At 38.8% G+C, this 21,405-nt stretch overlaps 4 protein-coding genes across 4 annotated transcripts; 3 read left to right on the top strand and 1 right to left on the bottom strand.

Annotated features, from left to right (window-relative positions):
* Positions 1 to 930: 930 nt before the first annotated feature.
* On the top strand, positions 931 to 5,460 carry LOC115005155 (dolichyl-diphosphooligosaccharide--protein glycosyltransferase subunit STT3B-like). The gene is made up of 4 exons (XM_029426967.1): positions 931 to 1,102; positions 1,392 to 1,505; positions 1,613 to 1,822; positions 3,186 to 5,460. Exons 1-4 carry the CDS (start codon positions 941 to 943, stop codon positions 3,264 to 3,266), a joined length of 567 nt encoding a protein of 188 aa, XP_029282827.1. The 5' UTR covers positions 931 to 940; the 3' UTR covers positions 3,267 to 5,460.
* Positions 5,426 to 5,887, top strand: LOC115005153 (keratin-associated protein 4-12). Its single transcript, XM_029426965.1, has one exon. It carries the CDS (start codon positions 5,426 to 5,428, stop codon positions 5,885 to 5,887), a length of 462 nt encoding a protein of 153 aa, XP_029282825.1.
* Positions 5,888 to 9,320: 3,433 nt separating this feature from the next.
* On the bottom strand, positions 9,321 to 10,739 carry kiaa1143 (KIAA1143 ortholog). Its single transcript, XM_029426963.1, has 3 exons — positions 10,509 to 10,739; positions 10,073 to 10,214; positions 9,321 to 9,942 (listed from the first exon to the last, which is right to left on the bottom strand). Exons 1-3 carry the CDS (start codon positions 10,620 to 10,622, stop codon positions 9,674 to 9,676), a joined length of 525 nt encoding a protein of 174 aa, XP_029282823.1. The 5' UTR covers positions 10,623 to 10,739; the 3' UTR covers positions 9,321 to 9,673.
* A 7,161-nt stretch (positions 10,740 to 17,900) lies between these two features.
* On the top strand, positions 17,901 to 20,676 carry LOC115005152 (transmembrane protein 42-like). Its single transcript, XM_029426964.1, is given in 4 exon segments — positions 17,901 to 18,155; positions 19,021 to 19,143; positions 19,145 to 19,168; positions 19,324 to 20,676. Coding segments are annotated over 4 exon segments (588 nt in total). The 5' UTR covers positions 17,901 to 17,939; the 3' UTR covers positions 19,549 to 20,676.
* The last annotated feature ends 729 nt before the right edge of the window (positions 20,677 to 21,405 follow it).

The following is a 21,405-nucleotide window of genomic DNA, read 5'->3' as shown; positions in this document are numbered from 1 at the left end:
TATATATATATATTATACAATATAATCTATATAAAATATAAATATATATACATATACAAGAAACTTTGTTCTATAGGAACAGTTTCTATCCATGATCAGGCAGATGGAGCAAAACCATAGCACATGCTTTTTTTAATAAACAATTGTGGTCAACCACATCAAAAGCCACACTGAATTCTAACAGTATTACTCCCACAGTATTCTTTTCATCAATTTCTGTCATCCACCATCTGTGTAAGATGTGTGTAGATCTGTGTAGAGTGGCCTTCCCTGTAAGGGTTCAGGATTAGGTTGTTGTCCTGACACAAGCGTGGCCACGTAATGTGCCTTACGCTGTACAAATGGAAAATCTTTGTGATCACTCAAAGCGCTTTACAACATGCGTCAGCATTCACCCATTCACACACATTCATACAGCGTCAGAGGCTACCATACAAGGTGCACATCAGCTAGTCAGTAGATAACCATTCACACACCATTGGCAATTTGAGGTTCAGTATCTTGCCGAAGGACACTTCGACATGTTGACATGCAGGACCCTCTGACCACTGGACGACCACTCTACCTCCTGAGCCACAGCCGTCTTTACAGGATTTAGTACTTCATTTTCTTAAAGAGAAATTCAAAGAAGCAGCGAATACAGAGATATTATGACCTTTAGTCATTAATATGGGTAAAGCTCCAAGACCCTTTCCTGCCCAGTAAAGGAATCCCAAACAGAGATGACAATAAAATGACGGCACTAAATGATGACATCATCAGGATTATTGTCTCAGACTTGACAAAGCGCCTCAAAGCCACTGCTCAACTGTTTTCACAGGCTGAGAAGTGCTAAACTGATCTTGGTGTGTAAAATCAGTGGAGTGCCCCTTTTAATATTCATGGAGTTCTATACAATTGTAAAAATGTCATCTTTGTGTTCCTACAGGTGGGCAAAGCCATGTCATCCAATGAGACTGCAGCCTATGAAATCATGAGGTCACTGGATGTTGACTATGTCCTGATCATCTTTGGAGGGGTGATTGGCTACTCGGGTGATGACATTAACAAGTTCCTGTGGATGGTGCGCATCGCAGAGGGGGAGCACCCCAGGGACATTAGGGTGAGAGGCGCATCACACAACTCAGTCACTTTAGTGGGTAACTTCTCTCAGGAGACACAAAAAAGAAGGTGAGCGTACGGCAGTTGTTAAATATTTGTTGCAGAGATGGTGGATGCTAGCTAAGTGGAATTCATGTTTGATGTGCTCTCTGAGGGAGAGAACTGCTGAGGGAAATCAAGGATCTGTAACCAAGTGTGCCAAATTGTTGGGCTGCAAAAGCAAATAAAATAATGGAAGCGCAAGTTCACTTTCTTCCTTCCATCTGCTTCTGTTTATCCTCTCAACCCAGGAAAGTGACTACTTTACACCCCAGGGAGAGTTCAGAGTGGACAAAGATGGTTCCCCAACTCTGCTTAACTGCCTAATGTACAAAATGTCTTACTACCGCTTTGGAGAAATGCAGGTATGTCATCATTAATAATCTTTCTGCACAACATGCATCCCTCTTCCACTAGGAAAGTATATGTAGTGTATACTTGCATAACTGACAAACTTAAACTGTCTGTTAAGTTGGACTTCCGGACACCACCAGGCTTTGATCGAACACGCAATGCTGAGATTGGCAACAAGGACATAAAGCTGAAGCACCTGGAGGAAGCCTTCACTTCAGAGCACTGGCTGGTCAGGATTTATAAGGTCAAAGATCTGGAGAACAGAGACCGCGTAGAGCACAAGCTGCGAGGCAGCGACACCACTAAGCAGAAATACACTTCCAAAAAGGTAAGCTGCTTTTTTTTCATTATCACCAACTTTTTAAACATTTTTTGAACCTCCTCTCATTATATACACAACAAACCTATGGAGCTAAATCCAGGAGAAAAGTTATGATCATTTGAAAAATTCAACAAACGAAAAACATTTGATCTCGAAAAAAAAAATACAATTATTAATTATTTTGATTCGGTTCTGTAATTCTTTGGAATAAATTGTTTATTTAAAATTTTCACTTTCTTATATATTTTCATATTTGAGTTCTTGTTTTTGTCATGTGCAGATTTCATGTTTTCACATTCAGATCTTAGTTTCAAATCCTATTTTCTGGAGTAGGGGCTTTAACCGTTGAAATGTGAGTGACAGCAAAACAAAGAAGGCTGAGGACCTTCCTCTAACACGTTGCCTTCAGAAAACGTAGAGAAGTATGATTCAACACTTTCTATACACCATATTACCGGGATTGGCAGAAAAAACAAAACTGACTGCACACACAAGTGTGACGCCGCTCTCTCGCTGTCTGTCCATGTTTTATAGATCCAATATTTGTAAAACACATTATTTCGATGTAGCAATTTTATGACCGACAAGGAGAAAATGTAATACTTTATTAGTTGAAATTTGGGGTGACGGTGTGCGTGTGCTGTAGAGAGTTGATTCTTGACTTGTCATATTACAAATAGCGAGCATGTTGTCCTGGTGGAGCGGTCTCAAGCACCAAGCGAATACTGCGCTGCGTTCACATGAGTGCTATGTGGAAGTGGGAAACATCAATCCCGTAGTTTATTGCTCTGATACTGCTATTGGTATGGAGTACGGTCTTACTAAACCTAACTCACGTTAACGTGGTGTATATAAAGTGTTGAGTCATACTTCTCATGGTACCTACGTTTCCTGAAAGCAACATAACTGAGGAAGGTCCTCTTCTTTGTTTTGAACTGAATCAAAAATAAATATATAATAATATTATGTTTCCTTTTAGTTTGAATATATTATTGTATTTTTATTTTGTATATTTCCAAAAAAATACAATTCAGACTTTTCACTTATCATTTATATCATTAACGGTTACACAGCTTTTATTTACATTTACGCACTTTAAACCTACATTATTTATTTTTGAAGGAAGTTTCTAATATAAATCAAGTTTTATTAATTTAGGTACATCATTAAAATATTAAATAAAATATTTAGTTGTTGGCTAAACCTATAAGACAAACAGATACAGTCTCTTGCAGCCTTACTTTTAGATCTAATTGAAAAAGTTTGATCTAGTTATGTAGAACATTTATTTGCCTTCTGAAGCTGAAGAGTGTCAAAGCTAGGCCTGATTTTTACTTGAGTGGCGTTTTTGGTAATTTTCCCTCTGCAGACCGCCAAGAGGAAGCGGGGATACATCAAGAACAAGCTTTCCTTCAGGAAGGGCAAGAAATTGACCAAGAAATCTTTATAGAAAGTCCACCACCAACAGAGGCACATTGTGGACGGGAGAGAAGAAAAATCCTAAACACAAAACTTTCAACAAAAACAAGCAGCAACAGTTAATCCACCAATCAAGATAAATAAGGAACACCAGAGGTTCTCCAGACCCCCGTCATCCCTCACCTGGAGGTCCAGGCTCGGAATGTTACCATCAGCTGAGAGAATGTGTTGAACCCCAGCTGACCTTTGACCTGATAAAAGCGGGGTCAGGGAGGCGAAGAATGTGAGATGATGGCTAGTCCGAGATCCAACCCACACTGGTTTAAACCTGAGGAACTGTGACCTTTGACTCGCTTTTCTTTTTGTACTTGAATCTGATGGGAGACCGAGAGCAAGAGAGATTTGCTGTAACTCAATACAGGGACTCAGTTTGGGACTCTATGCATTGCACCATTTGGATAGAAATAACACCCTTTAGAGGAGCCTACAGAAAATAGAGCACCGTCCTACCATGTCACCATTTCAGCGCTGAAACCATAAACCTGCTCAAATTGAGGCAAAGAGTGATTTTAGGGTGACTGAAATGATGTTTCCCCTTAATGGAGTTTATTAAATTCTTCCTAGATATTCAATTTAATGGAAAGTAGAATTAAAATTCTTGATTTTAAAGGAGAGAAACCCAAATGTACGGTTTCGTCAGTTATGCCAGCATCTTTCAGAGAATGAGTTTGTGCTCAGATGCTTTTGGAAAGTCAAGGTGTTGGAACATACTCAGTAATATGTTTTTATGCGTTTCATTTCCTTTAAATTCTCCCGAGAATCCATTATTAACCAGAGTATGTATGCACACATATGTGCCAACAAGGAAAAGCCATGACTATTCATACAACCTCATGCTGCTGCACTCACTGGACATATTATTTTAGAACAAGACTGCACAGGCTACTTAAAGGATCATTTTTGTTCATTACAACTTGGTTTCTATCAGTAAATATAACATTTAACTCACTAAGTAAATTACAGAAACCTCAGAAAACAGCAACATCAGTAAAAACAAGTCAGACTGACCAAGAAACACGAGCAGTCGGGCCATCAGACCAGTTTTAAATAGACCTCCAGGTTAAACAAACAGTAAGATTATTACTCAAGTTGTCCAGTTTACCCACTCACTTCATGGTTCAACTTTAATAGCTTTAAAAGGAATAGTCCAAAAGTGAGCAGCAGAGGGCGATATCTTGACTTTTAGTTTAGTATGGCTCAAGTTCCAGAAACACTGGATCTTACAATTCCCATAATGCTGAATAAGCTGGATAGTCTTTGATCAGATCCTCCATGCTCCCTGAATCCTCACTTCCTTACCTCCAGTTTGTAACGCAGGCTTGCTTTTAACAAACTATTAAGTTTTCAGTCTTTGGAAAGCTCGTCCAGAGCAACAGAAGACGTTATACAACAATTTGCTCGTCCAAAGCTTGTGTGTTTTCTGCCCATCAACTTTGTTTTAGTAATGCTACGTGTGCCCAGATCTCAATAATGACTTAAATGATCTTAACTGAAATTATGTTTAAAACTACTAAACCAGAATAATCCTTAAAGCTGTGTAGAGCAGGCATGTGAGACAACTCGGTGGGTAAAACATGTTAACATATATTTGTTTAAGATGCTTTATGGAACCCAGTTCTACATTTGATTAGTTAATGATGATTAATGAATAAGTTCAAAAGATTACATCATAAGCAGCATGAGTCACATCATTAAAGCTGTAGGGAATAGGACATGTCCACAAGACAGTGCATGCAAATGCTTTTGTGAGCTTCAGGGTGAGAAGCAGAATGTTGATATAAGAAGCAGTGAAATGCACGTGTGCTTTTAATGATCACTGTGGCTGCAGGTTTAACTGAAGGTCAATGGACTGCACTTCCACTTGAAAGTACTTTCTTTTTGTTAGTAGCATATGCTAACATGGGTTTATGTCATACCTGCCAGTGTGATCATTAAAAACCCATTTGAAATGTAGAACTTGCTCAAATGTAAAACCCAGGAGCATTTATTTCACAGTCTACCAGATAAAAACAATGTGAATAGAAAGCCGAGTTCCTCCACACGACCTGTCAGTCCGTCGTGTGTCAGTCCGTCGTGTGTCAGTCCGTCGTGTGTCAGTCCGTCGTGTGTCAGTCCGTCGTGTGTCAGTCCATGTGTCTGACTGTCATGTGTCTGACTGTCATGTGTCAGTCCGTCATGTGTCAGTCCGTCATGTGTCAGTCCGTCATGTGTCAGTCCGTCATGTGTCAGTCCGTCATGTGTCAGTCTGTCATGTGTCATGTGTCTGTCATGTGTCAGTCCGTCATGTGTCAGTCCGTCATGTGTCTGACTGTCATGTGTCTGACTGTCATGTGTCTGACTGTCATGTGTCTGACTGTCATGTGTCAGTCCGTCATGTGTCAGTCCGTCATGTGTCAGTCCGTCGTGTGTCAGTCCATCGTGTGTCAGTCCGTCGTGTGTCAGTCCGTCGTGTGTCTGACTGTCATGTGTCTGACTGTCATGTGTCAGTCCGTCATGTGTCAGTCTGTCATGTGTCATGTGTCTGTCATGTGTCAGTCCGTCATGTGTCAGTCCGTCATGTGTCTGACTGTCATGTGTCTGTCATGTGTCTGACTGTCATGTGTCTGACTGTCATGTGTCAGTCTGTCATGTGTCAGTCTGTCATGTGTCAGTCTGTCATGTGTCTGACTGTCATGTGTCTGACTGTCATGTGTCTGACTGTCATGTGTCTGTCATGTGTCAGTCCGTCATGTGTCTGTCATGTGTCAGTCCGTCATGTGTCAGTCCGTCATGTGTCTGTCATGTGTCAGTCCGTCATGTGTCTAACTGTCATGTGTCTGTCCGTCATGTGTCTGTCCGTGTCTCAAATTCGGGGCCTGATTCCCTTTGATCTCCTTCTTTGATAGACTGCACTCTGTAGATACCAGCCTGCTTCTCCCTTCACGGGTACAGTAACAGCATCAAACGCGCTCTGCTCGAGTTATTCTCTGTAGTTGGCGGAATTTCCACTGTTTAATCTTTAGTTTTGTCATGCAACCAGTGGCATAAGATTTCTCACTGCATATGATTTATTAGGATTTGATTGTGTGATCTGCTCCCTCTCTCAAACGTTCCCTACGATTTATTCCTGTTCTTGCTTCTTGAAGATATCACAAGAAACATATCAATCCTGCTTGAGCTGATTTTGATTCTGTTTTGTCAGAAGAACAGCAACTTAAGCAAACCCCTGTGGAGAGGGTCACACTGTCCTTAACAGAAGAAAGAAGTCTTTCCACAGCTCAACAGTGAGTGAGCGTATTTATTACATGGGAGACTGAAGCAGGGCCAGGGTCCTATCAGGAAATGGAAGGATTTTGTGCGGTTTTGATTTTCTAAGTCAAGGTTTCTTCCATCAATTGTAATGATCTGGATGCAGGTGTGAGAATGAAACATGCCTTTTTGAATAAAGAGGTTGAAATAACACTTGTTTTTATTTCTTTAAGCACATATGCACAATTTATGTTATTAACATCTACTTACTGTATATTTAAAAATGCATATTTCTCACAGTTGGTTTTCAGTGACTGTGATAACATTTATTTTTACAGTTGACACTTGAAATGATGAAGGCACTTTCAAATGACAAGGTATTACAAAATGTAAAGCGTTCTGTATACTACAGTGAGCTTCATGTTAATGTTCGTTTGCACTCCCCTCTGGATGTCGGATTTGTTCCTTCACAACTGATGTGTTGTTTGAAGTCATGATATTTAGATCCAAGTTATTACTCATAATGAAAAAGAATGGTTTGTTTATGGAAAAGCTTAATTGCTTTCCAAATAATGTGGTAGCACTCGTGTGTACGGTAAATATGAAGTTACAGCCAGCAGCCCGTCAGCTTAGCATAAATATTAGAAACAGGTAAACGGGTAGCATGGCTCCGTCCAAAGGTAACGGAGTGTGATAAAAGTGGCCGAGATAATGACAGCATGCACCTGAGAACAAAACCAAGGACTTCATATGAAGAAGATGGTCTTTGTTTGTCATCTTCATCTGTACTGGTCATTAAGTCCGTACCCACCCTGACCTGAGCACGGCCCAGTCCGGTGCAGCTGTGACCTAAACACACTGAAAACAATGAGCTTACATTACAGGGTGTTGATTTAATGTTTTATATTTCAAATGTTACAGCCACGACCATTCTCTACAAATGCACACAATAAAAAGAATCCACACTTTAAAAAACAAAACAAACATACTATTGCATTGACATGAATGCATGGTTTCTACGGTTACAGCTCCTTTTTCGAAGCTAGAATTTAGTCATACATTCAATACATAATTGAATATTAAAAATTCTACAATGAGCACTTCTCCATTTCTTGCAAACACTTACAGTTGTGATGTGAGCAGAGATATAAAGCGACAAAAGGATGTTAACATGTATGAGACGCAGGTGACGAGCAGCTTTAAATGTGTTAGCAGGTGGAGTCGGTGGCACCAGGAGCTACTGGGACGAGGGACAACGACTCCTAACTTGGTTTTAGGAGGTTCTGTTGGGGTGGAATAGATTGCTGTATTGTTTAATAAAGTGGAAGGCACCAAGAGCAAAGGAACAGTTATCAAAAGTTTGGATTCAACCTCAAGAATATAACCGTTTTTGTCAAACAAAATGTGCCAATTACCTTTCCACCAAAATGTTCCCCCTTGTGAGTGACGGCTGTTGGCAGGGATCTAACAACCTTCAAACAGCAGCAGCTTCAGCACTCTGACGTCTCATCTGTTTCAAATAATTACTGCTGTTCTCTTGCCAGACGAGTGATGAAAAAGTACGTCGCACATAAACACAAACTCACACTGGTGCTTTTCCATGGTTTAGCCTATTAGCTATAAATTGCCTACATTTCTGTTCACCAAAGGTTCGTATATGGGTGTCCATTCATTTCAGTATTTAAATCAACTTCAAGTCTAATTTCAAGGATTCAATATTTATAAAAACAATGACAACAAGGGTAGACAATCAAAGATGAGTTAACGTATCAAACTGAAGCTGTGTGCGGGGCCATATCTGAAGAACTCACTGTTGGTGCATTCACAAGCACTCGTATCCATTAGAGTCCCTGACGATATGGGCCACCCTACTGTCCCATCACCATGGCAAAGCTGGTCTGACAAACTCTTAGACAACCCCTGTGTAAAGAAAAACATCTATAGAAAATGTTTGGTCCCTGTTGAGAGAGAGAGAGATATATATATATATATATATATATATATATATATATATATATATATATATATATATATATATATATATATATATATATATATATATATATATATATATATATATATATATATATATATATATATATATAGAGATAGAGATAGAGATAGAGATAGATAGATAGATATAAACATTTAAAATAAATCTCAATCAGTAAGGACAGACCCTTCTTGTTCACGCACACGCATTTTATATCTATTTAACCTCAACTCGGCCCTCACCATAAAGTACCTGGTGCTCCTTTTAATGTAGCTTCTATTGTGTTTTATGTAAAAGTGTTTCACTGTGTCCTATCTGGATGTGATTTACCATTTTTAATAGCAGATTTATGCTTTTCTATTCCCTGCGTGCGTTGTGTTTGTCTTTAGGATTAGATGTTCAGACTACAGAAAGAGCTCAATTCTGAATGAGTCATATTTTTGGGTGACTTTTGTCACTGTTACTATAAGTTTGCAGCTGTTATTAGTAAAGCATTTTTGTCTGATTCTATTGATGTAGAAACAAGATACATTTGTTACTCTTAGTGCGATCATATTTGGTTTGACATTGTGCAGATCAAACGCAGGCCTGCAGGCTGATTTGAAGAAAAGATTTGCAATTTCAATCACAATTGCAATATTGGTCAGAAAAATCACAATAAGATATTTTCTTCAAGTCAGTCAGTCTTTCTGTTGAGCAGAATATCAGTTTCAGGGTGTCGGAGTGTCTTTGAATGCACCAAGTGGAGTTAGAAATTACCCCTGTGCTCCTTCCTGTACAGCAACTTTGACACAAATGCAAGCAGAGTATTCAAGATGTTCTTTGTTATTGTTATTCAAGAAAATTGAATCTCTGCAAGTTGATTTTTACAGTGTACTAAAATGAAAAAAACAGTTGTCAGTAATATCAAGTATAGACTATTTGTAGTCAGCGGGCTTAGACATGAAGAAATACTGGCACTGTCCTTAGAAAACACTACAGAATGGACAGGCTGCACACTGTTGATGAACTCCAGACAATATCAGTCAAGAATACAATGTCTGTTGATTTTACCCCCGTTCCTATTCGTCAATATTATAAAACATTTGACCAATTATATTCCAATGTCACTTTCTGTCACAGGGGTTAATGACGTTCTTACATTTCACCAGTAACATTTAGTCCTCATCTTCCTCCTCATCCCCTCCAAATGACAGAAGGCTGTTATTTTTAACTTTCTTTCCAGACTTCATCTCCTTCTTCACCTCCTTTTTCACCTCCTTCACCTCTTTCTTCACCACCACCTCCTCCTCTTCCTCCTCGTCCTCCCCTTCATCACTCTTCTTCTTTTTGCTGGAGCTGGCAGTGATGCCCTGGAATTTGTCTGAGGAGGAGCGCTTGGCTGGTTTCTTAAACAGGATTTTACCATCAGAAGGAGGTGCTTCATCTGTGGACAAGATGGATATATATGAATCATCAATACGTTTCTGGCAGTGGTTTTCATTTTATATGCCTGCTGTTGCCTTGACAAAATACAACATTTGGATTATATTCAAAATGATCTCATATGGTGTTACCTTTGTCTGCAGGACTCATGTCCTCCTTGATCTTCTTCACGTCCTCTGCACTCAGGTCTCCTCCTTTTAGAACCACAACCTGAGGGAGCTCATCCTCCCGATCACTCCCACTGTCATCATCCAGTGTGGGCATCGTCTGGAGCTGAGAGAGGAATAAGAAACAGACACGTATCTAATGAGAGAACTAACCCATCAGTGGATGAGCGAAGTCGAGGGAAAGCGGTGTTCTGAGGTGTGAATGGACGGGTCCGGGTCCAATGCGGAGGTTGTGTCTTGTTTCAATGAAAGACGATTATTTAATCAGCATGCCACTAAAACCCAAAACCATATAACACGAAGTTCCCGCCAAAATGTTACCCAAATGTGTGAACGTTATTGAGGTGTTGTGCTGCTAGCTTAACGTAAACCATTTAGCCAAACACATCAAATATGTTACCTTCGTATCAACAGTCGGTCCTTCTTTATAACCAACATCCTTTTTAAACTTCTTCAGAAATGACGGTTCCGCTGGTTTCACCCACGACACGCCGCTGGCCTTGCTTCTGTTCATTGTAGACGAGTTATAAACACAGCAATAAAATATAGGCCTGAACAGACTCGATAAGCACGGTTTCACCAAAACATGATGTACGTCATCAAGATGTGCCGCTGCGAGTCACGTGACGGTTAGCGGATGTGTGAACTCAAGATGGCGAAAATGTGAGCAGAAAAAGTATTTTGTCTTCAAAATAAAATCGTGCGGTCGCAGGCAAAAACAAGTTAATTTTGTCCTGTGGTAATTATTTGCCCACCACCGAGGACGCCAGAAGAATATAGTGGTGATTTAAATCACCAATGGAATTTGACAAAGTAATAAGTCTTTTTGAGAGAAGCCTATTTGGTTAAATGTTGTTATAATCTCGACCTTTAGTATCGTTATTCCAGATTTCCTGCCAAAATGTAATTATTTCGTGGTGTATTAGTGATGTTGCTTCTGATCGCTCATAATAAATGTCTAAAATATCATTATAATTTTTATTGAATGCACTTTTTGCAAGTTTATCTGTGTTACGTGTTTTTATCTGTAAAGAGATGCACCAGGAATCTTGGGTTTTAATATCAAGTTATTTATTAAAATCAAAAGTGCAACAAAACATCAAATTATACTCAAGAGGGCCGATCGGCTTCACTGTTCCACGGACCACAGAAATGCAGTTAGCTGTCTCGCAGTTTCACAAAAAGGCCCCGGATGAGCGTTCACATGCATACAGTGGCATAGTCCACCCAAATTAAAATTTTGAAAATAAAAAAAGTGACATTCTATGGCATCTGAATCACAACAGCGTGATGGATCGCTTTGCCACTCTCAAACAGAGAATGAATTATTTGATGCTTCCACCTACAAGTGTCTGAAAGACAGATGGTGTGTTAGTTTGTGTTAGTTAGTGTTAGTGGATAGGCATTGTTTTGTCTTAAAGCGCACCAGATTTATGCAAATGTTGTTTGCAAGGGGAGCCTGTATCCTATTATAAATTGGTGTCAGTGTTTTCTCCAATCATTCAATGTTTTTATGATGATAAATTAAAGAAGAGAATATTTCTGTTGCTTTGTAGTTATTGCCATCTCAGCTTCTTTAGATTATTATTTCCACAGTGCAAGTACCATCAACAGTAAGGGCAAACATTCTTATATATTCAACCTAACCCCATGGGCTCACAGAGATTAGCAAGTATAAGATTAGTAAGAAACAAATATAAATTCACATCCAAATGAAAGAAACTGGGATTCCCGGCTAATGCTCCTTTTTTGAAGAATAAAGTTTTCAAAATGAAAATATTTCACTTAACTGTCATTGTCATTTGATAGATTGATATTTTTTTTATCTTAGTGTTGAGAGTTGTGCCCCCTCCCCTTACCAAGACCAAGTTCTATTAGATCTAGCATCTTCATTTTGCTCTCAAAGTGCACTAGATGCATACAATTCACTTTAAAATGTTAAAAGAATCTGCCGGGGGAGCGTTGTGAAGGATGTGAAGTCCACCCTATTCCTAAAACATGTCAACATGACTAAGGCCAGGTAACATGGACCTGGTTAACATGACTGATATGTTGACGACCAGCACAAAACACTGTGTGTGTGTAGTGGCTTTGCTCAGGGCAAAACTCCCAGACTTACTTCTCCATCATCATGCCATCTGAGTTCCTTTAATGGTAACTGTACTACCATGCAGGTACACACAGCTCCACCTCACCTCTGGGCTAAGCCCACCCAAACTTGAAAACCTAGCTACGCCCCTGATATACACACTAGCAAAATATGAGTATCCCTTCTTTTTATTGGTCATTGTTGGTGCGGTAGGCGTGACCACGCCTCTTGGCACAGTTTCATCTTTGGTGTCCTGATTTGGTACCTGTTTACATTTATTGGGAACTTACACTACATTTAGTATACCTATTCAAACTTACACTACATTATGTGTACATGCTGAACAGTACATCTCTGGTCAGTGTCTGAGCCTGACACAGAGTGCTTAAAGTTTTACCATAACATTTTCTCAGTCCGAGGATCTCTCAAGGTCTTCTCATGCCTTGGGTTACTGCCGTTCAACACAACACCTGCTATGATAGCGGAATGGACATCTTTTCTTACGCATACCTTATCTGGTTATAGTCTACAAAGCTAGCTCCCTGCACCCTGTGTGCCACAGTTCAAATCACTCTATGTGCCACTATTTTCAATCATGGACATGCATATAGTTCTGATCAAAATGATATAAGAATGTAACATCATACATAGTAATGCGTGTGGTACTTTAATCAAGGTATAAAAGTACAACAATATACATACATAGTAATGTGTATGTTACATGGATCAAGATATAAAAGTACAACAACTTACATAGTGATGTGTATAGTACATAAATCAAAGTATAAAAGTGCAGTGTACATCTAAGATTAAGCAAGTAATACTAAGTTTGATGATAAATTTGTGATTTCCACATCTGCAACCTAATTTCCCTCTATTCCAACATGAGCTGGTATCCAACAGAAATGAACATCCATTTCTAGTTGCTGTATATTGAATGAGGACATATTTACATCACTTAGAAGATCCTCTCAAACTGTTTGACCTCATTGTATACTTTGTATTGCAACTGCAGAGTTTGATATTCTCTTAACACATCCTTTGTCATATTTTGGAACCTATAGGCTATACCCTCTCTGACATACTCAGTATTTGATTGATCTGTAAAATTATTTACATAATTATAGTAACTATTTTCTAAATATCTTTTAAGCAAGTACCCAGTGTTAAAATTCCTCTTTGTCCACTTCTTCTCCTATCTATAATTGGAATTGACTGCTGGACTGTATTGTATATTATTATTTAATATCTACTGTTTCGCTTTCTTGGAATGGAAATGGAGGATTTTTATCGTCACACATGTACAAGGTCCAGGAGGCGAACTGGTTTAGCTTTTCCTGGTTTAGCGAATGGTAAAATAGGTCTTTCTTCTGTCCATGTTTCATTGAAAAGTTTCAACACTATTTCTCGTGCTCCCTTTGGTTATTGTCTAAACATTGTATAATATAAATGATCTTGTCAGAATATCTGCTGCCCTCTAACGCTCTTCTCATTTCCCTGATGGTGAATTCCATACCCAGAGCTGAGCTGATTTCTACCTTCTTATTATGCACCTCTTCATTATCTTTTAAAACATCTTCTTTCCTTTGTTAATGTATATCAGTACGGTGATTTTCACTGTGAACACTGGTAAATACTCTTCCTAGTAGATTGGCCTTTTCCATATCTGATATTCCATACCTGTCCCACATCTCTCTGTCTTCCTAAAACTGTCTCCAGATCTTTAAGCTATTTTAATTAGTGTGAGTGCTATGGCTGTCTTTCTTTTATACTCTATCAAATTGTCCAAATTCAGGTTATTTCTGAGGTTTCTGAGAGCACTTTTTATTTATTTTATAGCCATAGGCCTACTCATCATTCCACCATGACACAATTATCTTATTCCCTTTTATCATAATTTTAGGTTTTACTTTCAGAGGCAGCTTCAGTTATCATATCTGTAACCTCGCTAGTACATTCATCTACATTACCATTATTTTAATGTTGCTGGCTAAATCACTGCAGCATTCCTTAAATGTGTCTAATGGCAAAGATGCTCTTTAAGTAAAGATAGCGCATTACAAGCATGGCTGTATAAACAAGCCGGAATAAAGTTCCACTCCCTGTCGCGTGGGCGCGTCTAATGTATTTATGGGTGATTCTTCAACTATCGTCATTTTTGTGTCCCTGGCAGAAATAAGAAACACTAAAACACATTTCCTATTTTTTGTTTTTGTGACACTCACTTAACACCAAAAGGAATATACAAAAATTATTATTTTTATTACATAAAAAGTGACCTATTATGTGTTATTCTTGCTGTATATCACTTGTCCCTTGACCTGATGTTGGATATTCAAACCTGCTAAGTTTTGAATTTAATATTGACCTAATATTAATTGTATGTGCAAATGATACATAAATGGCCATTTTAATGAAATGTATCATGTGTTGTAAGATATATTAGTATTTCATGTTTCCATCACTCCATGCAAAATGTGAATTTGGTGAGTTTTTTATAAAGTTTTTTTAAACTTGGTGATCACAGCCATAGTCATGTGACAGGAGAGCACATGGCTGCAGCACAAAGACAGCTCCATGAAGGGAAGTGATATAAGATCAAATCAAGGTCAATATTTGATCAATCTAAAATATGTTTATTGGCTGTCATTTCCAACTAGCTCATATATCCTTTAAATGTAGAAATAATAAGAAAAACAACATTTGGTATTGTGTATTTTGTGTTTATTTAATGCTAGCTTTAAAGAAGACGTTATCATGCTAACACATCATGAGATTTTTTAAAAATGTGACAGAAAGTAATTTCCATCACTTTTATTATTGTGATGGAAAAGACATATTGTAATGAAAATGACAATTTGAGTGTTATGGCTTATATCAGTGAAAAATAATGTATATTAAATTAAACAATTAAACAAAACACTTAATTGTTTCATACTGTATGGCAACACAGTAAAAAAAGAAATGCCATTGCTGGTGTTGACACCTTCTCTTGTTCTTTAAGATGGCACGCAAGACCACATCAGAGAGATCAAAAGCTTACAGAGAAAGGATTAAATCAGACCAGGTTAAATACCAGGAGTCCCTCAGGAAAGACAGAGAAAGATACCTGAAAAAAAAGGAACAAGGTGTTGTTAAATCTGTGTCAAAATTGTCCAAGAGAGCGCAAAGAAAAACTAGGACGCAATGGCGAACATGTCAACGAAACAGACGCAGGAAGTTGAAAAGAGTAGCTGTAGTAGAGACATTTATGGCTGGAACAACCCCACCACAGTCACCAGAAGACATTCTTGTTGACCCAGAACATGTCTCACTTGACAACTCCAGCTCCTCTGAGCCACCTGAAACACCTCAGTTGCCGGCACCTGAAAACCACACACAGAGAAGAAGAGGAAGAAAAAAGGTTGCGAAGACAAGGGCGAAGGTCTACAGAGATCTTCATGTAACAAATGCAAAGCTGGAAAATGCCTTAAAGAAGGTTGAGAAGTACAAGAAAAGATGTCACCGACTTAAAAAGGAAATGGTGATGGTCGATTCACCGAAGCTCAAAACCAAACAACAGATGAGACGAGGAACAAAAGATTTAAGAAGAACTCTGCTGTTTCACAACACAATTATTTCCCAAATAAAAAAGAAATATCAAAATATGCACGCTGCTAAAGATTGCCAATTGATCGCCAAAGTTGTGGCTGCAAAAATATCGCATGGTCAGCTTCGCTAAAAAGGAGTTTGGGTTCTCACTTAAGCTGTGGAGGGAAAACGTGATGAGGGCCACCAAACTTCGATGCATCCGTAAGACGCAATCCAACAAAATCAGCAAAGAAGTGGAATAAAAAATAACAACATTTATTGAGCGTGATGACAACAGTAGGATAACAACAGGAAAGAAGAAGACAATTACAAAGAATAAGAAAAGAATGCAAAAGCACTTTCTGGTTGAAACAATGGGAGCGCTGCACAAGAAGTTTCTGATGGAGAATCCTGAAGTAGATAGAAACTGAAATTCCTTCAAAAACCACATCCACAAGCACACCTACCACCAAAGTTCAGTCCGTTGCAGACCTTCATGAGGGACTAATTAGAAAGTGGTGTGTGGTCAGATATGATGGGGAGCCTTACCCAGGCATTGTACAGGATGTTGGCACTGACAACTGTGCTTTGGTAAAAACAATGAGTCGTGTTGGCAAAAACAGGTTTTTCTGGCCAATGAGAGATGATGTGCTCTGGTATCGGACAGAAGATGTTCTCAGACTGGTCCCGGAGCCTCAGCCAGTCACAAAGCAGCATGTGTTGGATCCTGCAGTTTGGGCAGAAATACGCTCTGCTCTTGACCATGATGAATAGAGGCAGACTTGGTATATACTGTATGCAAGTTTCACAGATAAATACTGTGAGAATTCATTTTAGCTCAAATTTAATTAAGACCAGCCTTAGAGGACAGGAATGTTTTAGTTTGTTTCATTTTGAACATAAACATTTGAAACTTAGTTAAAAAAAAAAAAAGGAGTTTAAATTTGATTTTGTTCTGAAGTTCTACTCACTTAGTTAAACCTTCATAAATGTTTCAATTTGTTAGCTTTGAAACGGATGAAATTTCAAGCTATATAAATCTATGGTTTCATTATTAGTACTAAAGTTAGAATCTCAAAGATTTTTTTGTTAAAAAACAAGTGCAAATCCAAAGAAAAATAAACAAATTTAACGTTCAGATGGAGACCACAAGTCAAAACTGTCAGTGTTAGAGTGAGGTCCAAAATATATCTGCAATTACTATTCACTGACAAGGAACCCCCAAAGAGAATGAAACAGGGACTTGTACTTAAACAGCTTTTGTTTTGCGCTAAATAGTAAGGGCAACATTTACAACTTGCTTGTAGGTTTCAGCACTTTTCAGCAATTTTCTGCCAAATAATTTTATGTGCTTAAAGGTTAAAGTTTAGATGATGAAGTTCTTCCCTTAAAAAATTGTGGGGACATTGTTTAAAAATGTTTTTGTGACCTGTCATTTCCAACACATGCAGTCTTTTCCGTCACACAATGTCACATTGTATAACCAAAAATGCATACAAATTGACATAATCACATAAAAATTGTTTTGTAGTTTGGAAAATTGTGCAGTTATAAGTACTATTAATTTATATTTTTCGAAAACTCATGATTGTGCCGTGTAAGAAATTGATTGAAGACTTAACCCTTTAAGCAAAGCAGTTCAAAGATGTTTTTCATATAAAGAATGGAAAAAAGGTTATTTTAAATTATACTTTAGGCCATCTCTGTGTGTGATATTTCATTGAACAATTTGAAAACACAAGATATATCTTTTTTCTTTTAAAACAATTTTTTGTGGTGTGATGGAAATGATGATTTCCTCTGACTGTTTTAATAAAATCACAAAAATGGTATATTATTTAAAGAAATTCAGCATATTCACTATCAGGAAGTTTGAATACACAAGATGTAGAAATATAAACATTGAAACATTTCTTTGAATATATTTCATTTGTTCTAAAAAGTTCCAGACCAAAATGGTCCGTAGTTGAAGAATCACCCATATATCTTATTTCGCTAACATTAAAGATGTACACAGCTAACAAACACATTTAGCATTATGAATATTAGTTAGCTAGGGTGTTCGTGGACGTTAGGTGACGTTAGCTAGTCTCCTAAAGGGGCGCGACAGTGGTGAAACCCACGTGACACAAATACAGGAAATGGACTCTCAGTGCGCCGGCTCCTTTCTAAATGGTCTTTGCTACTGGTATGGACTCCTGTCCCGGTAATGTGTGTCATTCAAATATGTTTTCAGGGTCTGTTTACGCGGTAATAGCCGGCATTTTGGGGGCCACTGCCTCTCTGTCTGCCAAGCTGTCACTCGGGCCAGACTACCTGAGAGAGATGTGTGAGTCGGGGCTCAGCGGCTGGGCTGAAACGGACTGTGGATCCGCAACATGTGACTGGGTGAGAAGTTACATATAACACCTCTCTGCGTCTTTTAATACTTTGCGAACATGTTAGAAATATATGTTCTTACTTTAGAAATTACGTATCACTTGGTGTATTATGTAGAATCTAAACCAGTGAAGAAGAAGACCTAGAAAGAGCTTTCACAGCACAGGTGTAGCCTTATTTATAACATTAATGATAAATGTTACTATGGTAATGGACCCTTGGCGGCAATGGCGTTTCAACCCTACCACTATGACAAAATCTGTCCACAGACCGACAGAAGTATAAACACCTGGCAGTACTCAAAGCCTCCTCTGTGGTAGTTCCTGCTGTGTCTCCAGGAGCACATTCTGCCATGATGACACACACAAAATATAAAAATAATATGAATACAGCAATAAACAAGTTTACAAATCAGTAATGGCCAAACAGATGCACATTGACTGTAGTAACATTAAGCACAGGCTGTACACCCGGCGTAGAGTCTGTTTTAGCATGACCAGCAGTAGCCAAAATGAAAAGTAGCAAGAGTTACCTAAAAAGGAATGAATATTACATATACGCAACATGTAACTAACAGTTCAATGGACGATCACAACAGTCATAACAAAGGGAGTAATGTCAGTTTTGGGTTTAATTGGCCAAACTACTGGAACTCTCAAAGGCTAGTAGTCCAAGTAATGCTGTAACTATTAACCATTTCATAACAGACGCTTGAGTCACATTTATAAACACACAGTACATGGTGACCCTAAAACCCTAAAGAACCAGATCTCAACCCAGCTGAACACCTAGAGAAGATTTCTCCTTTAATTCCTCACCCATCTGTGGTTGAGTGGCTCACTGCTGCGTTCTCATTTCACCCGTGTATTTGCAGCTCCACATCCCCCTGCGGCTGTTGTGTGGAGGCCTGCTGTTCACCTGTAATGCTGTCATGTGGGCCTTCTTCTCCAAGGCCCTCCGACACTGCTCCTCTTCAGCCAGGGTCACAGTCACTACCCACGGCATCCAACTTCATCTCCTCAGTAAGCATTCCCCTATGGTGCTTTCATTGTTGTACTTTAAACACTGAGCCTGTGAAAAAAAAAAATGTACTTGACAGCAACAAGTTGTTGTGAAAGCATTCGGACTCATGTTGTGTCTGTGTTTCACAGCAAGTCTCTTATGTTTGTGTGTCCAGGCCGTCCTGGGGAGGGTGATTTTTGGAGAGTTTCATGCAGTTCTATGGTGGGTGGGAATCTCTCTCACCCTGTGTGGACTGCTGATGCTTCATGGATCAACACCTCAGACGCTCCCACAGGGGGAGGGCAAAAGCACAGCTAATGTAGCTTTGACTCATCAAAGCATACAGCCACTGCTCTTCAGTCACAACAACCTGGGACCAGACTCCATCAGAGACGCATGATAATGGAATTTCTCAGGCACTTAAAAGTGGAAATTCAAGGATAATTTATTGTCATTGTGCAAATGCAGTTGTAGCTTAGTCCATTATGCTACACAGAAAACATGACAAAACCGAACAATAACAGTAGTTGTGTTCTGTTTGCAACAGAAATGTAAACAAACAAAAACAATGGTGAATTCTCTGGCCAGATAATATGGCCGGTATCTTTAACATTAATACATTTGACGTCAGGTGTTTGCCCGCACAGGCTCTCACAGACTCGAAGATGCTGCACTCCAACCAACGCACTTCTTTCTCCGTTGTTTATGAGTGTATCTCATATGCCAAACATGCTCCAGTAAAATAAGACAACAATTAAAACAAATGTAGCAAAGTTCATGGGAGCTACCGGCCACTGGATTTAAATGCGCCACCGTTGCTCCAGCAACATATGTTGCTTATGTAAGTGCAATTAAATCAGCAGACTGTTGCACAGAGATGATGGTACATGCAGCACATCAGTCCCAGTTACCAATTTAGAGTATAATGTGCATTGATTGTCTGTTTCGGAGGTTGGTGTTTTCTTTATTTCCCCTCTGTGACAGTATCGAGGTGACTGGGTTACTGAGGTCAGCAGATGTATTGGAGTCCAACTTTCTACTCACATTTTGGCCTCTAACTCTTGAACTGTTTACATCTTGGTGAAGATTAGTACAATGTGGTCAACTTTACTAATTATGAAAGCAATGTTGCACTATTAAAAGGAAACATCATTGCACAACTGATTTTGATGGATTCTGAACAGAATGTTGACACCCTAAGAATTAAGCAGTGACAAGGAAATTGATATGGTGGCAATAATACAAGAACATGAAATTACTGTCACTCAAAATGTATTAGTAGATATACAAGTCCTCATTGTACTTGTGGGAAATCATTCCAAACACCAGAGACAATTTGTACTGGTTAAATGTAGTGAGTTGCATTTGTGGTCAAAAAACAATACAGCATTTAAACTTGCACTGTGAAATGTAGAGACTTATTATATAAGAATCGTACGAGGATTTATGCTGAAGGTGTGTTTATTTTATATAAAATCCAAAAATAAAGGGTGTCTACTTTATTTAAAAGGAGACATATCTCACTTTATCAGTGCTTGTACACAAATGTTTGGGTATCTGCAGTGTAAGACAACCCAGTCAGTTCTATGTAGGTTAGAAACATGGGATTCAAACAGCCTGTTCAAAATGTGGATGCAGTCTCTGTGACGTCAGCCATAGGTTTCTGAAGAGTTGTGAAGAAAGCGACAGACAGCAGGAGACGGCACCCGTCACGCACCTTAAGCCTCAATGTAATTCTAATTAAAACAGGTGAGTTCAATAAAAAAACTCACCCCCGTACAGTTCTCATGAATAGGGAATTTAGCTATAGAGACCTAAACTGTTTAGTATCAGGCTGTAACCATGTTTATATCTGCTATAAAGTTTTAACATGGTGGGGACTGTGAAGATCGACTGCCTTTTGGAGCCAGCCTCAAGTGGCGATTAGATGAACTGCAGTTTTTGGCACTGCTCAGCCCGAGATTGCAACTTGGATTCAACAAGCAATTCAGATTTGGCTCACCATCCTACGTCACATGCAGGATAATTAGAATATACCGCCCCACCACCTGAGAATCTCCACCAGCAGCTTGAGAACTACTTTTGCACCAATCAGAGCAGACTGAGCTTTTTGACAGGGGGCTTAAAGAGGGTGAATGCATGTTTCACACAGACGGTATGAGAACAAGTGTTTTTTGAACATTACAGCGTAAACATGTTATAGTAGAAACAAAAAATACAAGTATGATCCTATGACATTAGCATGATGTATCCCCTT

Source organism: Cottoperca gobio, unplaced genomic scaffold, assembly GCF_900634415.1.
Source record: "Cottoperca gobio unplaced genomic scaffold, fCotGob3.1 fCotGob3_271arrow_ctg1, whole genome shotgun sequence".
Classification (NCBI taxonomy): Eukaryota; Metazoa; Chordata; class Actinopteri; order Perciformes; family Bovichtidae; genus Cottoperca; species Cottoperca gobio.
This window is presented reverse-complemented; position numbering and strand designations above follow the sequence as displayed.

Excerpts from the sequence above, each read along its gene's own strand:
- LOC115005155 (XM_029426967.1), top strand. The coding sequence starts at position 941 with ATGTCATCCAATGAGACTGCAGCCTATGAAATCATGAGGTCACTGGAT. Across the intron at positions 1,506-1,612 it reads ACCGCTTTGGAGAAATGCAG|TTGGACTTCCGGACACCACC; the intron begins GTATGTCATCAT and ends CTGTCTGTTAAG. Across the intron at positions 1,823-3,185 it reads AGAAATACACTTCCAAAAAG|ACCGCCAAGAGGAAGCGGGG; the intron begins GTAAGCTGCTTT and ends TTCCCTCTGCAG.
- LOC115005153 (XM_029426965.1), top strand. The coding sequence starts at position 5,426 with ATGTGTCTGACTGTCATGTGTCTGACTGTCATGTGTCAGTCCGTCATG.
- kiaa1143 (XM_029426963.1), bottom strand. The coding sequence starts at position 10,622 with ATGAACAGAAGCAAGGCCAGCGGCGTGTCGTGGGTGAAACCAGCGGAA. Across the intron at positions 10,215-10,508 it reads GACCGACTGTTGATACGAAG|CTCCAGACGATGCCCACACT; the intron begins GTAACATATTTG and ends TTCCTCTCTCAG. Across the intron at positions 9,943-10,072 it reads CATGAGTCCTGCAGACAAAG|ATGAAGCACCTCCTTCTGAT; the intron begins GTAACACCATAT and ends TCTTGTCCACAG.